Genomic DNA, 13,310 nt, shown 5'->3' on the forward strand with positions numbered 1-13,310 from the left:
AAATATCTCTTTTGTGTATTTCACTTGCTTTATTTTAAAACCAAAACCACAAAAATACTTCAATTTCTCTTTGGATTAACAAGAAAGCGTTGAAGGTGATGACTCTTGATCACAGGTTCAACTTGTTAAATCCAAAGAAGATAATTTTTTGTGTATAGTTTCTGAGAAATCAAGTGCAGAAAGGTCTTTTGAAGCGCTCATTGTCAACGTCAACGTAGTAGTTGTTAGAGTATGAGGCGGGAGGAGGAGAAATTGGATTATGGAAACCATGAACAAAGGTTCTATTTCAACCTAAGCTCTAAATACCATAAAGAGAATTTGATAAAGAAGAAAAGATTGAGATTGAAGGGGATATTATTCAAACCAAGTAATAATTGATTGCATATTAGAATATATAGTAGTTATAGTTGAGTAAATGCTAATTAACTAGAGTTAGTTAGTGATAAGTGTGTGGTAAAATGATCTGTTGAAATAACTGAAAATAGAAATGAAATAAATAGACATAAAAATTTATCTTAAATAAAAAATATTAAAAAGGAAATACAATAAATGTTCAAGGGAAAAAGGAAAATAAATAAAGCTAATATTTTATATGACACTAACTAGCTTATTGAATCACATGTATTTAGTAAAATTATCCATTAAAATAGTTGGAAATATCAAATTACATAAATAGAGATAAAAATTTACCTTAAATAAAAAAGATTAAAAATAAACTAAAATACTTACAAACACACTCTTAATCAGGCACTTAAGGTTAAGGTTTCTTATCCAAGAATGTTTTGTGCGAACATCAATCTAGTCGATTAGATTAGTTTGTCACGTATAATTTTGCTGAGCAAAAAAAAGTTTGTCACGTATAAGAAATAACTACAAAATGATGACGTGGATGATAGACCCTAGCTGGGGTTGCGTGCCAGTTTCCGTTTTCTCATAACAACTTCCTTCCTTTTAACTTTGGTTTCCACATACAGCAAATAAAACTGAAAGCTCTTGCAACCGAACCAACAACCACTTTCAGTTTTGACTGTTTCGCTTCCATGGTGTCTCGCCCCAATCTAGGTCTCTTCTATCTTTTCTTTTATGTTCCATTTTGTGATCCACGTAATAATAATAATAATAATAATAATAATAATAATAATACCTTCATATCATATGATTTGCAACATGTTGCTTTGCTACACTTTATTTCTAATCACCGATATGCTCTGATTTGATTCTCTTGTCACAGATAATGCGAATATGAAGATGCCGTCGTATTTTAATTTTCCAGCACTTGATGTTTCTGTTGCATTTCCACAGGCCACTCCAGCCTCTACTTTTCCTCCTTGTGGTAACTAATTAACATTAATTCACATTGACATTTATATATAATAAAAAATCTGAACTCATCCAATTTTCAATCGATCTTATAGCTATTATTGTTATTATTATTCTTAACTGTGTTGAATATTGTTGGGAAGTTCAGCTTCAGATTATTTTCATTTCAATGACTTGTTGAAACCGGAGGAGCAGGCCGTGAGGAACAGAGTGAGAGAGTGTATGGAAAAAGAAATTGCTCCTATAATGACTGAGGCATGTTTCTCTTTCTTGCTTATTGTTTTAAAAGAAGCAGAAATAGGACAAAACTCAGCTGAAATTCCTTTTGTTTGGATAACTGTTCTAAATGTACTTTTGGGTGGGAAACTTTTTTTTTTTTAAAGGATGTTCTTATTAGTTATGCTTGGATTATGTTCACCCTGTATTTTTATTTTTTTTTGGTTTCCACGATAATATTTACAAGGTTTGCTAATGTCGTTGAAAAACTTGACTAGTCACCTTTAGTGAGATATCCCTTTTCAACCACTTTTTTTTCACCTATAAGGTTTAAATCCAAAATCTTACTTAAGGGAACGAAAGGAGTACTGCTTGGACCAACGACTTGTTGGTTTATATTCATCCTGTTTAAAAGTCCATTTAAAATAAACTTTATATAAAGAATATCCTTATCCAAAAGTACATCCAACACCTAAAAGTACTTTTGGAATGCTTATCCAAACATGTCCTATATTTTTCATTCTAAACTTACTTTTGGAAGGACCGCAACAGTTATCCAAATATGCGCTTAGTATAGTTTTCTAATCAGCACTGGAGTTTTTTCTTGATAATATGTATGCTAAAGGTTTGCATTAGATCAACATAGATTACTTTGGTAAAACTTCAATTTGGAAAATAACATAATGACACTTAGAAAAATGCATTTAAGATTTTCCCTAGAAAATAACTATGTTGGTGCTCCAACAACGAATATATGAGCAAATATACTATTTGGTTTCTGAAAGTAGAGTGTTACTTTGATCTATGAAAATTTTTATCCATACAAATTGGTTGAAGTGGTTTACCTGTATGGATGGAAATTTTCCAGGGCTGAAGTAACATTTTGGAGACTAAATTGTATGTTTACTTGTATGTAATTAACATTGAAAGACCAGTTTCACTTACAAATTGAAATTAAACAGCATTCTTTGTGTATTTATTATTAGAGGAGCAAACTGTAGATAATTGTACTTTCAGATGACCTAATCTCACACTTTTTTTATCAGTACTGGGAGAAGGCTGAATTCCCATTTCATGTTATCCCAAAGTTTGCTGCCCTGCGTATTGCTGGTGGCACAATTAAGGTTCTCTATTTACATATATTGCTTCTTAGAGTCTTAGTTAGGTGTAAGACACTGCAAAAGGAGTTCTTACCTAGTTTTGACTGATTCTCAGGGTTATGGTTGTCCTGGTCTTTCCATAGCTGGAAGTGCTGTTGCTGCAGCAGAAGTTGCTAGAGTTGATGCAAGCTGCTCAACTTTCTTTTTGGTCCATTCTTCCTTGGCAATGCTCACTATTGGTATTATTTTTTCTTTTTTCAATGATAAATCTCTGAATGGTAATCGTTTTGCTAATAGTAATTCATAGTTCCTGAAATTTTATGTCTTTGATTGGCCATCAAGTATAGCATTGTGTGGGTCTGAAGCTCAGAAGCAAAAGTATCTACCTTCTTTGGCTCAAATGAAAACTATAGCATGTTGGGTAAGTTACCTTCCTTGGATTTGAATGATCTGTATCATTTTGCTAAAGTTACATTCTTCAAAGAGGTTGTTTTTCTTTTCATTAGGCTTTGACTGAACCTGACTATGGAAGTGATGCCAGTGCTTTGAAGACCACAGCAACAAAGGTCCAGTGCCTAATGCATCTTATCTATCAGTTGCATTTAACTCATTTGTCTTTACCTGACATATTTTACTATGCTCAATTGTGTTCCGATGTTCAATAAAGTATTTCTTCTTTGCATTGAAAATATCAGGTGGAAGGTGGTTGGATCCTTGATGGCCAAAAGAGATGGATAGGAAACAGTACATTTGCTGATTTGTTGGTTATCTTTGCTAGGAATATGACAACTAATCAAATAAATGGGTAAGCCATAGTTGTACTTACTCCTTTTATTTGTTGGCCATGGAGACCCAAACACCCATGAAATTTCATGGATTGTCTTATTATACTCTAGCCTTGCACCCTGAAAGAAAACAGAAAAGAGGAAACTAGTGCAAAGATTAACATCATTAACACCATATCAAAGTGAAAAATATAGGCTAAGAAAACATTATATTGAGACATTCAGAATTCTAGATTATTTTTCATATACATTTTCTCTCATGCTTTATATTTTGTTGATGCTCTTGTGTCCAGTTTCACACCTACTCTTTTTGTTTACTTTGTTTTTTGGTACTGTTATTTCAGATATATTGTCAAAAAGGATGCGCCAGGTTTAACAGTAACAAAAATGGAGAACAAAATTGGACTTAGGATCGTACAAAATGGAGACATAGTTATGGGGAAAGTTTTTGTCCCTGATGATGACAGACTAGAAGGAGTCAATTCTTTTCAGGATACAAACAAGGTAAAATTAGTATGTTACTTGTCTCTGCTGTTATTTCAAGAAGGTGATTTCATCATTTCAATAATAAATGAAATAATTATGGTATAAGTCTTGCTCTTTATATAACTTCTATTACCTGATGAAGTAGTAGAACATTAGTCAATCTTGGTTCCTGTGCTGTGTCCTTTTGGAGCTAGCTGCTGTGCCTTTGTAGGATTCTCCACGCCTTAGGTTGTGGACAAGATCAGCATTATGCAAATGCAGTTTCATCTTGTTGAATTATCGAATATGCCACTCTAATGCGTTTTACTTTTGCATTATTTTCCTTTAGGGGCAGGCACATCATATTTTTTGGTTGATATTGTCATATCTGCTTTTGGATAAGTACAGTCTAATTTTCTTTTTTCATTTCATAGTATTAGTCTATTATTCTCTACTCTGAGGAAACAATTTTTGAGATTATATGCACGGTTTAATTTTTGAGATGTATATTAGACTGGTCAAACATATAAATTAACTTGTTGCATTTTTGTATTTTGTCTATTAATTTACATGTTGCTTATTTGTTTTAGCTATCTCAAAACAGGTACTTGCTGTTTCCCGTGTAATGGTTGCTTGGCAACCTATTGGTTTATCAATGGGCATCTATGATATGTGTCATAGGTATTCTTAGATTGATAGCATGCTAGTATAATTCAACTAAAACTTTCACTGCAAATCATTATTCTAAAGTGAAATTGAATTGTGTGTTGGTTATCTTTGCTAGGTACCTAAAGGAGAGGAAACAGTTTGGAGCACCATTAGCAGCTTTCCAAATCAGTCAACAGAAACTTGTTCAAATGCTAGGTAACATTCAAGCAATGATTCTTGTTGGTTGGCGCCTGTGCAAGTTGTATGAGAGTGGTAAAATGACACCAGGTCATGCTAGCTTGGGGAAGGTAATTCCTAACCACCTATTCACAAAATAAAAGAAAATATCACCAAGTAATAAAAGCTTTATGTTGGCTATTTTGTTGTTGTTAATAAATTGAGGTAGATAACTGGTTATAAAATGTCAATCATGTTTCAGTCGTGGATTACCCTGAGGGCAAGAGAAACAGCTGCCTTGGGAAGAGAATTGCTTGGTGGCAATGGAATTTTGGCTGATTTTCTAGTGGCAAAGGTTCTCATGCCTAATTTCATTTTTGAAATTTATTTTGTTGAACCTTCTATTGGATCTAGATTCAAATGGGGTAATTTTAGAATGGATTTTTAGCACATTAAAATATTTTTAAATTTCTAAATCCATCACAAAAAATAATTGAGGCCAAAGAATGAATTTGCCATAGGTTCTTTAAATATTTAAAAGAGAAAAAAAACGAATTGAACTTCTTTTAGTGCAGTTAGTTTTTATAGAATTTCTTTCATTTAACTTCTTTAAAAACTGATATGCATGCATTAATTTTAGCTTATAAGAAAATCAGTTTTTTACCTTTTTATTTTAATAAATACTTATAGAACGAGTGAATGCTAATAATGATATATGGTTCTCTTAATTCGAAGGAAATATGTAATAGACCCAGCTTATAATGAACTCTATTACAATAATTGGGGTTTTTGGATGGAGATGGAAATGGAAGGCCAATTATACACGATGATGGTCTTTCCTTGATATATGTTTTGGTATGATACAAATACCAAGGCTTAAATCATAGCTCATGGTCATGCAAGTGGCCTACCTAGTCCTCAATATATCATGACTACATGCAAACTAACTCACTATATTATAAGTCATAACTTTATTATACAAAGTATTCAAGTCCCTCGTCACACCATAAAGAAGTCTCCACTGGTCCTTGTTTTACTTGATTTGTTAGTGAAGGCTTTAGTAGTCAATTAGTAGTCTATAATTAAAGTTAAATATGAGCTTGCAAAATGCAATTTCTACTAGACATCCTACTGGCACTTTTTTTTTGTTGGGACTGAGATATTAATAAAGCCTAGTTCAGGTCATTTTGTTTCCTCAGATGTTTTCTGCTTTTCTTCTCTAATTTTGCAGGCATTCTGTGATATAGAACCTATCTATACATTTGAAGGCACGTATGACATAAACACCTTGGTTACAGGCAGGGAAATTACTGGTTTTGCCAGCTTTAAGCCGGTTGCTCAAAAAAGTAGACTGTGAAAGTGTAAGAATGTGTTCCTCTATGGACTAATAGACTTCATTGGTTTATGTATTTATTTATAATAATGAATTAAATAACAATTCATTAGCATTAAATAATCATACAAATGTGTGAATAACAAAGAAGGGAAATGAAAATTAATGATCTTGGGATATTCTTCCACTCCATATCCACTCTTTCACTTCTGATAACTTGTAGATGCTGAATGTTTGAACTTTGAAACTGCTGCTTTAGCATTAGGCATTGTGTTGAGGAAAGGACCAAAAAGACCCCTTAGGGAGAAACTTACTTTGATGCAATGTCAAAGTGAGTGGGACGTTGAAAAGTAATTTTCAAGGTACCACATCCTATACATCCATCCAAGTTCTTCACTAGAAATTAGAAAACATGTCTTAATATCACAAAAAAAAAAAAGAAAAATAAATAATCCTTAGGTATCTACTACCTACTTACTATGGTAAATATAGCAACCAATTGAAATCTGGGGTAGCTGCTTGAGTAGAGAGAACCTGGAGTACTTGCCTCTATCTCAAGAGGTAGAAATATATTGGTGCTTTTAGCCTCTAGATAAAAGTATGCATTGCATGGCCTTGTTTTGTTCATCATTGTTCAATGCCCACCAAACCAGGTAGAGAGAAACAACATTACAGGCAGTGAACATGCTCACTGCCCAATGCACACCATCCATCATCAAGATGCTAAAAGGCTAAATGCCTATGTATCCATCCTCCAACTCAAACCAGTTCCCAAAAAAGACAAAAACTGAAAGCAACTTACATAAAAAAGCCTTCAAATTCCCGTTGATTGACTTTCACCCTTGGCCTCCATTCAGGGCATCCTTGTCCAAACCCCAAGACCCAATCCTGATCTGAAGCTCAGCCACAGCAACCAAGAATGAAACAAGCTGAGAAGGTCTCAGTATCTGGAAAATCTTCAAAGATGTGTTTGTCCTCAAAGCATCTGCATTTGCCACCAGATTCTCCAATGTCTCTCTGAAAGTGCTTGGAACGGAAGAACCCCCCTCTGCCATGAAGGACCTACTGAAACACACCCTACCATGGCTCCTGGCCATGTCCACCAGCGGTGGAGCTGCCACACTCTCATGAAGCTTGGCCAACTCATCATTGAGGGCTCTCTCCTTCACCTTGGTCTCTTGGTTGAGCAAACTCAGCCTCTCCTTTTGCTCTTCTGACAAAACCTCCAAAGCTGCGTTCACAACCTGAAAGGCCACTCCAGGTTTGAACCCCCCAACCCAAAGAAAGGTTCTTTCCAATGAACTGAACCATGGTGGTGAGAAAACAAGAAGAACATTTTGGTGGGCAATCTTTGATTTCTCTTCAAAGTATTGTCCATAGTGGCAGACGACCCTGTTGATCAATTGCTTCACATCATCATCCTGCAGCTCGTGATAGTGTTGCTGAGCTGAGAGAAGCTCATCAAGGTAGCCTCTTTGGCGCACCCTCCACCCTTGGAGAAATGCCTCAAACGAATCAGCATTTGCATCAGTCATCTATGTATTCAGGGGTGAGTGACAGAGAAAGAGAAAGAGGGAGACAGAGGAAGGGAGATGGAGAATATGGTTTGTGGTAGTGCTTAGAACATGTGCTTCAAAGGGGTTATTGGGAAAATGTATTTCTTTCAATTGGTTATGGGAAGTTGTTGGTTTTCTTAGGGTGGAAGCATTGTTGGGACAAGGGTGCTTAGAAGGGAAGCCTAATGGCAAAAACAGAGTCATTTGGAGCAAAACAGAGTGAGCGGTGTTCAGTTAGGAAACAGAGAGATGATAGAAATAGTGGGCGTTGGGACTGGTTTCGGTGCAATTTGTCGGCACATGCTTGGTTTGGAGGCAGGTGTTAATGCTAAAAAAATGTGGTGCAATACATAATGGGGAAGAGGGGATGAACTGTGGTTGAGGATTTTGATGAGTTGTAAGGTTGGTTTGTTCATGTGAAGGTGCTCAATTATGGTGTGGGGGTGTTGGTATTTGGGATTTGGGTTTTTGGATTCACACTTGGTGCGAGGATTAATCAATTGACATGGTGACACATGCAAGGGCCATGCTACCTTAAGGTGCTGTCTTAGTTTACACAATTGGTTTCATGACAAGTAAGACAGAGAAGTTCAGAAATGAAGCCAAGTAAGATAGAGAAGTGACACAGATTTTTTGATCTGGCAGGCTGTGAGGTGAATAAAGAATCTTATGCTACTACACCACTAAGCAAGCAAGTCAGAATTTTCACTTTATGAAACTATGCAAATTGAGACTATTAAGAGGGCAATATATATTATACTTTTACAAATCAAATTAAAAAGAAGGTAAAATTGTATTTTGAATTCTCTAGTTTATTTTTAGTTTTGGATTTGGTTCCCGAATAATTTAATTTACAAATTGAGTTTTCTTATTTTGTAAAATCGTGCAATGTTGATCCTAGGTCACAATTGGACGTTGACCGTTAACAAGTGATGTTGACTGTCATATGTCACGTTCTTATTGGATAATGTCTGTCATGTGTCATGTTCTGATTGATCAATGAAAACAACAATGCATCTCATTTTTCATGGAGTTGACATCTAATTAGAATATGACACGTGACAATCATCATGCAATAAAAACGTGACACGTGACAGTCAACATCACTTGCTAACGGTCAACGTCCAATTATAGTCTAGGGAAGAACTAACATTGCACGATATTACAAAATAGGAGGATCGAATTGGTGAATTAAATTACTGGGAGACCAAATCTAAAACTGGAGATAAATTAGGAGACCAAAAATATAATTTTATCTAAAAAGAATTAGTACTTTGCATAGTGAAAGGGGTAATATCCTAAAATGTAATTATGCATCATTATGATTCCAACCGTTGTGGCCATGCATGTGAGTTCTGCATTTTGTTGATGCACATCAGTTTCTTTAGACATACGTTGATGCACATCAATAATACTAGTTATATTGTCTGATATATAACGGTTTATTATATTAATAATGCATGACTTCTATTCAAACCTTTGTAGTCAGATAACGTTACATTACTAGATATTTTATTTTCTTGGCGGTGACACATGAAAATAATTAATGGGCGCGTTTGTTGTTACTACAGTTTTATAAAGCTAAAAACCTCTGCATGTTGCCAACACTACACCCCTTTATTATAAGGACCATCTAATCAACTGAGATTTCCTGCTGAAAGTATGTTCTATACTTTTCTTTGGACTTTATTTTGATTATAAAGTATTGTGTTTCTATGCATATTATTTATGCTATTTAGATTTAAATAAATTAGAATTCTCACTTCTCTACGATGTCTAGCGGATAAATATTTTCAAGAACAAGTAAACCATGGGAAGTTGGTGCTGTAAAGTTCCAGGAGATTTCTTTTTGCAATTTTTCCCTATTTACATCTCCAATTTTTTTCTTTTAGTAATGTCCTTAATGGTGAGTGTAGTTTTATCGTTCCCAAATTTAAATTTTATAATTCTATTTGTTTATTTCAGAATTAAACTTGCAGAAGTTTATTTTGTATATTTTAGAAATAAATATATGAAAGTTTATTTTCTACACATTTTGAAATAAAAATTTGGAAATTCATTTGTATAGTTGTGGAAACATATATGAATAGATCTATGGAAATTTAATTTCAGAAAGTGTGACAAATAGAATTTTAGGAAATCTCATTCAAAAATGTGTAACAAATAGAATTATGAATGTTAAATTTTGAAATTTACAAATAGACCTTCTAAGGTTTATTTCCGGAATCTATAACATCGACTTCCGGAAGTTTAATTTTAAGAAAATGCAAATAAGTTTAATTTTGGAAACCAAATTTTTACATTGTTTCAAAATAATTCAGGAATGAGAAAAGAAAATATCAGAGAATGAATAGTGAAAAAAGGAGGTGCAGAAAATAGTTGCCATGTTTCCAACATGTCAAGTAAGAAATAAAAGATTGGATCCATTTTGTCTATAACTTTCACACATATATCTTTCTTAAAAGAAAATTGTGTTTGGAGCTTAATCACAATAAGGTTGCTCCTTCTCCATTGGGTGTTGTATTCAACATGAATAGCAAATAGTTTGAGAGACGGGGTCTAAGGTTTGAAAGCAAAACTACATTCGCACTGTGCGTGAGTTACTTTTCTTGGTCTTTAATTTGCTGAAGTTTAATCTCAGCCGTAGGTTTCATTTTTAAAAAAATAAATGGCCATGATTAGTTCACGGCTACCGGTTTGCTACCGGTTTCGGGCCACTATTATAAAATAGAAGCGAGACCACGGAGACCTCACGTGCGTCTCATTGGGCTTTGGCACAAAGTTGTTGTCTTCTGGACCTCGGGTTCGCATAAGACATAATCGAGACCACTAATGCGTTTAATCGGCATTTGGCATTGACTTCTTGTCTTCCACCTCACGTGCGCCTAAATGTATTTCGTTTCCATTTATTGTCCTCGGTAATCTTGGGAACTCTTCGTTTCCGACCTCTTTGTTTCCACCTCTTCTGTTCGTTAACCTTGGATCCTAAGTGCGTTAGTGATTGCTTTGTTTATCTCGGTACTGTAAGTGTGTTGGTTTTTTCATCTTTAAAGTAGGTACCCTAAGTGTGTGGTAACATTTACTTGTTTGTTTCCTCTAGAATATAAAGGAGTGTAATATCTTATTTTTCGTAAAATAAATTAAAAATAATTTTTATTTAAAAATAGTGTTAAAAAAATGGTGAGGTTTTTATAATTAAATAAATAAGAAGAAATAAATTTATTAATTAAAATAATAGTTTGAAAGAATTTTTTTTAAAAAAAGATATTTTATTAATTCATTTGATAAGAAATAAAATATAGTTCTTTTTTTATAAAATAAATAAATAGAATAAATAATAAGTTGAGAACACCCTATCTATAAATAGAGACATATTAGGTCAATTTTCATTATGATGATCCATCTCTACACTTTCTCTTTCTTCAAAAATCTATCTCAGTAAAAAGATAATCTTAGACTCGTTATCCGTTGGATTGTTGTGAAAGTTTAAGACTAGGTTTGGAACTTATTTCTGAACACACCCACCATTGAGATTTTCAAGATAATGTGTATGGTGAAAGAAATGTGTCTCGCACTGAGCTTTCTCTTTTTCTGCATACACTCAAACCTGTCTTAGTAAAACTATAATCCTGGACTCGTGAACCGTTGGATCATCATCAAATTTGGACACCAGGTTTGAAATTCATTTTTGCACATCTTACTGTTGGGATTTTAAAATTTATGTATGTGGAGGGAGAAATACTCATCGCACGCAGACAGTGGAGTGAAGGCTTCAATCTCTCCTCCTTCTCTCTAACGCTTGGAAATCCTAGCAGAGCAATCAGAGGAAAAACTTGAGAAATCTAAGGAAACCATCAGAGATGCCGCTATTGCTGCTAGAATACACACCGTGAGCCCAATTAGAGGTAAGGGATAAGTTTATCGCAATTGGGGTTAGAGTTAACATGTGTAGGGATCTTTAGAGGATTAAATTGAGGTTTATTTTGAGATGTTTATTAAATTATAATTTTCCTTTACGATTATAAATACAATATTGTTGTGTTTGATGGACCAATTGATGTTCTGATGTGAATTGGTTGATAAACTTGAGTGCTCTTGGTGTTTTCGTGTTTTTGACCTATGATTTTGATTCATTGATTTTAATATGATTGTATGGAATTGTTTGAGGGGTTTTACTCCCCATGTTGTGAGAAACATTTTATATAAATTGTTATATTGAGATTATGAAATGGTGATTCAAATTGTAAGTGATAAATTGAACTTGTGATGAATGGTGAGATACATGTGTATTGAGATGTTATATGTATTGAGTTGTGAGCTATGAACTGTGCAATCACACAATTGTAAGACTCTTTAAGGGTGACAAGTTTTTGCGCGATGAATATTGTGATGGGATCCACTGTGAGAACCTGACGAGTTGAATCACTTTGAGGCGTAACGAGTTAAAATGATTTTGAAAATAATTGAGTAGTTGTGTGTATTGCATAGTTCATAGGTAAAGTGTATATGATTCATGAGGTGTGATAAAATGTTAAATTGAGATTATACCATTGTGATTGAGACCGAGTGTATGTAATAAATTGAGTATGTATTGACTTGTAATATATATGTGCATTGAGATGTTGTGTGCACTAAGTTGTGAGCTATGAATCGTTCAATCACACGACTATAAGACCTTTTAAGGGTGACGCGTTAATGCACGACGAGTATTGTGATAGGAACCACTATGGGGACCCGACAAGTTTAATCACAAGCGCGACAAAATAAATTATTTTGAGAATAATCGAGTAGTCGTGTGTTTTGTACAGTTCATAGTAGAGCTTGTGTGCTAAAATGTTTTTTGAGTTGGACCTGAATCAAGAAGGAGAGACCCTGATAGACTCTTCGGAGTCTAGGCCTTGGGGATAAATACACCTGATTTAAGTGCTCCTTTAAACCTGTGTCGATTCCACATGGTTGGAGCATTCTCGCAAAACAGGGTGACCCTAATCGGTCTCCCTATGATTTTACCTAGTGAGAATGACCTAACTTACTAGTGTGTGGTTCGTCTTGTCATGTACTCTTAGGTGTCCGATGAGGTTTTTCACTGACATGGTACCACATTGCATATAGGATTGAGTCTTAGTGTATCTATTGCATAACGCTTGTGTATTGATCGATATTGATTGATTTAGTAATATTGTGTTTTAATCATTGAGTATGTGAATGATGTGAAAATGAATGAGACATGTGTTGTGATGTGATGTGATGTTATGCGACAAAGTGGAGGAATGACGTGAGCTATGTTAAAGTAAGTTGTATTTCATTTATATGATATGTATATCTACATGTTGTCTTATTTATCTCTATTGGTTAGAAATGTGATAACTCGCTCCCCGTGTGTTGTTTGTATTTGGATCATGCAATGATCTCGAACTTTGTATTCGTGGGAACAGATGACTAGGTGAATTGATTTAAGAAACCTTGTGCTGAAGGACGTCGGGACATAATGTTGTAATAGGATGTGACACTGGGGCATGAATTTTGTTTAATTACATGATGTTTTGAGAAAAAAATGTTTCTGACAAGTTTTATTTGATAATAGTGAAGTGAATGTGAGCCTTTTACCCTTTTTAAATGATTTTATATAAATGTCTTTTAAAAACTTTTAATTAATTCTGATTTCTTATTCTTTTTATTATTAGTACATATGTGTGTGGGGTAGAGGGCG

General features: G+C 34.3%; 2 protein-coding genes across 4 annotated transcripts; one reads left to right on the plus strand and one right to left on the minus strand.

Moving 5' to 3' along the window:
* Positions 1 to 916: 916 nt before the first annotated feature.
* LOC114397501 (acyl-coenzyme A oxidase 4, peroxisomal-like) lies at positions 917 to 7,019 on the plus strand. 3 transcript variants are annotated; one of them, XM_028359559.1, is made up of 14 exons: positions 917 to 1,062; positions 1,232 to 1,333; positions 1,469 to 1,575; positions 2,583 to 2,660; positions 2,752 to 2,875; positions 2,984 to 3,057; positions 3,143 to 3,202; positions 3,332 to 3,441; positions 3,766 to 3,925; positions 4,491 to 4,567; positions 4,671 to 4,842; positions 4,974 to 5,066; positions 5,943 to 6,072; positions 6,902 to 7,019. In XM_028359559.1, exons 1-13 carry the CDS (start codon positions 1,041 to 1,043, stop codon positions 6,066 to 6,068), a joined length of 1,305 nt encoding a protein of 434 aa, XP_028215360.1. In that variant the 5' UTR covers positions 917 to 1,040; the 3' UTR covers positions 6,069 to 6,072; positions 6,902 to 7,019. The 3 variants fall into 3 exon arrangements, with proteins under 3 accessions (XP_028215360.1, XP_028215359.1, XP_028215361.1); XM_028359558.1 differs by lacking the exon at positions 6,902 to 7,019 and having other exon boundaries at positions 5,943 to 6,223; XM_028359560.1 differs by lacking the exons at positions 1,469 to 1,575; positions 6,902 to 7,019 and having other exon boundaries at positions 5,943 to 6,223.
* On the minus strand, positions 6,129 to 8,168 carry LOC114397503 (transcription factor TGA2.3-like). Its single transcript, XM_028359561.1, has one exon. It carries the CDS (start codon positions 7,577 to 7,579, stop codon positions 6,881 to 6,883), a length of 699 nt encoding a protein of 232 aa, XP_028215362.1. The 5' UTR covers positions 7,580 to 8,168; the 3' UTR covers positions 6,129 to 6,880.
* Positions 8,169 to 13,310: the final 5,142 nt, after the last annotated feature.

The sequence above is a fragment of the Glycine soja genome, chromosome 18 (genome assembly GCF_004193775.1).
Source record: "Glycine soja cultivar W05 chromosome 18, ASM419377v2, whole genome shotgun sequence".
NCBI classification, from domain to species: Eukaryota; Viridiplantae; Streptophyta; class Magnoliopsida; order Fabales; family Fabaceae; genus Glycine; species Glycine soja.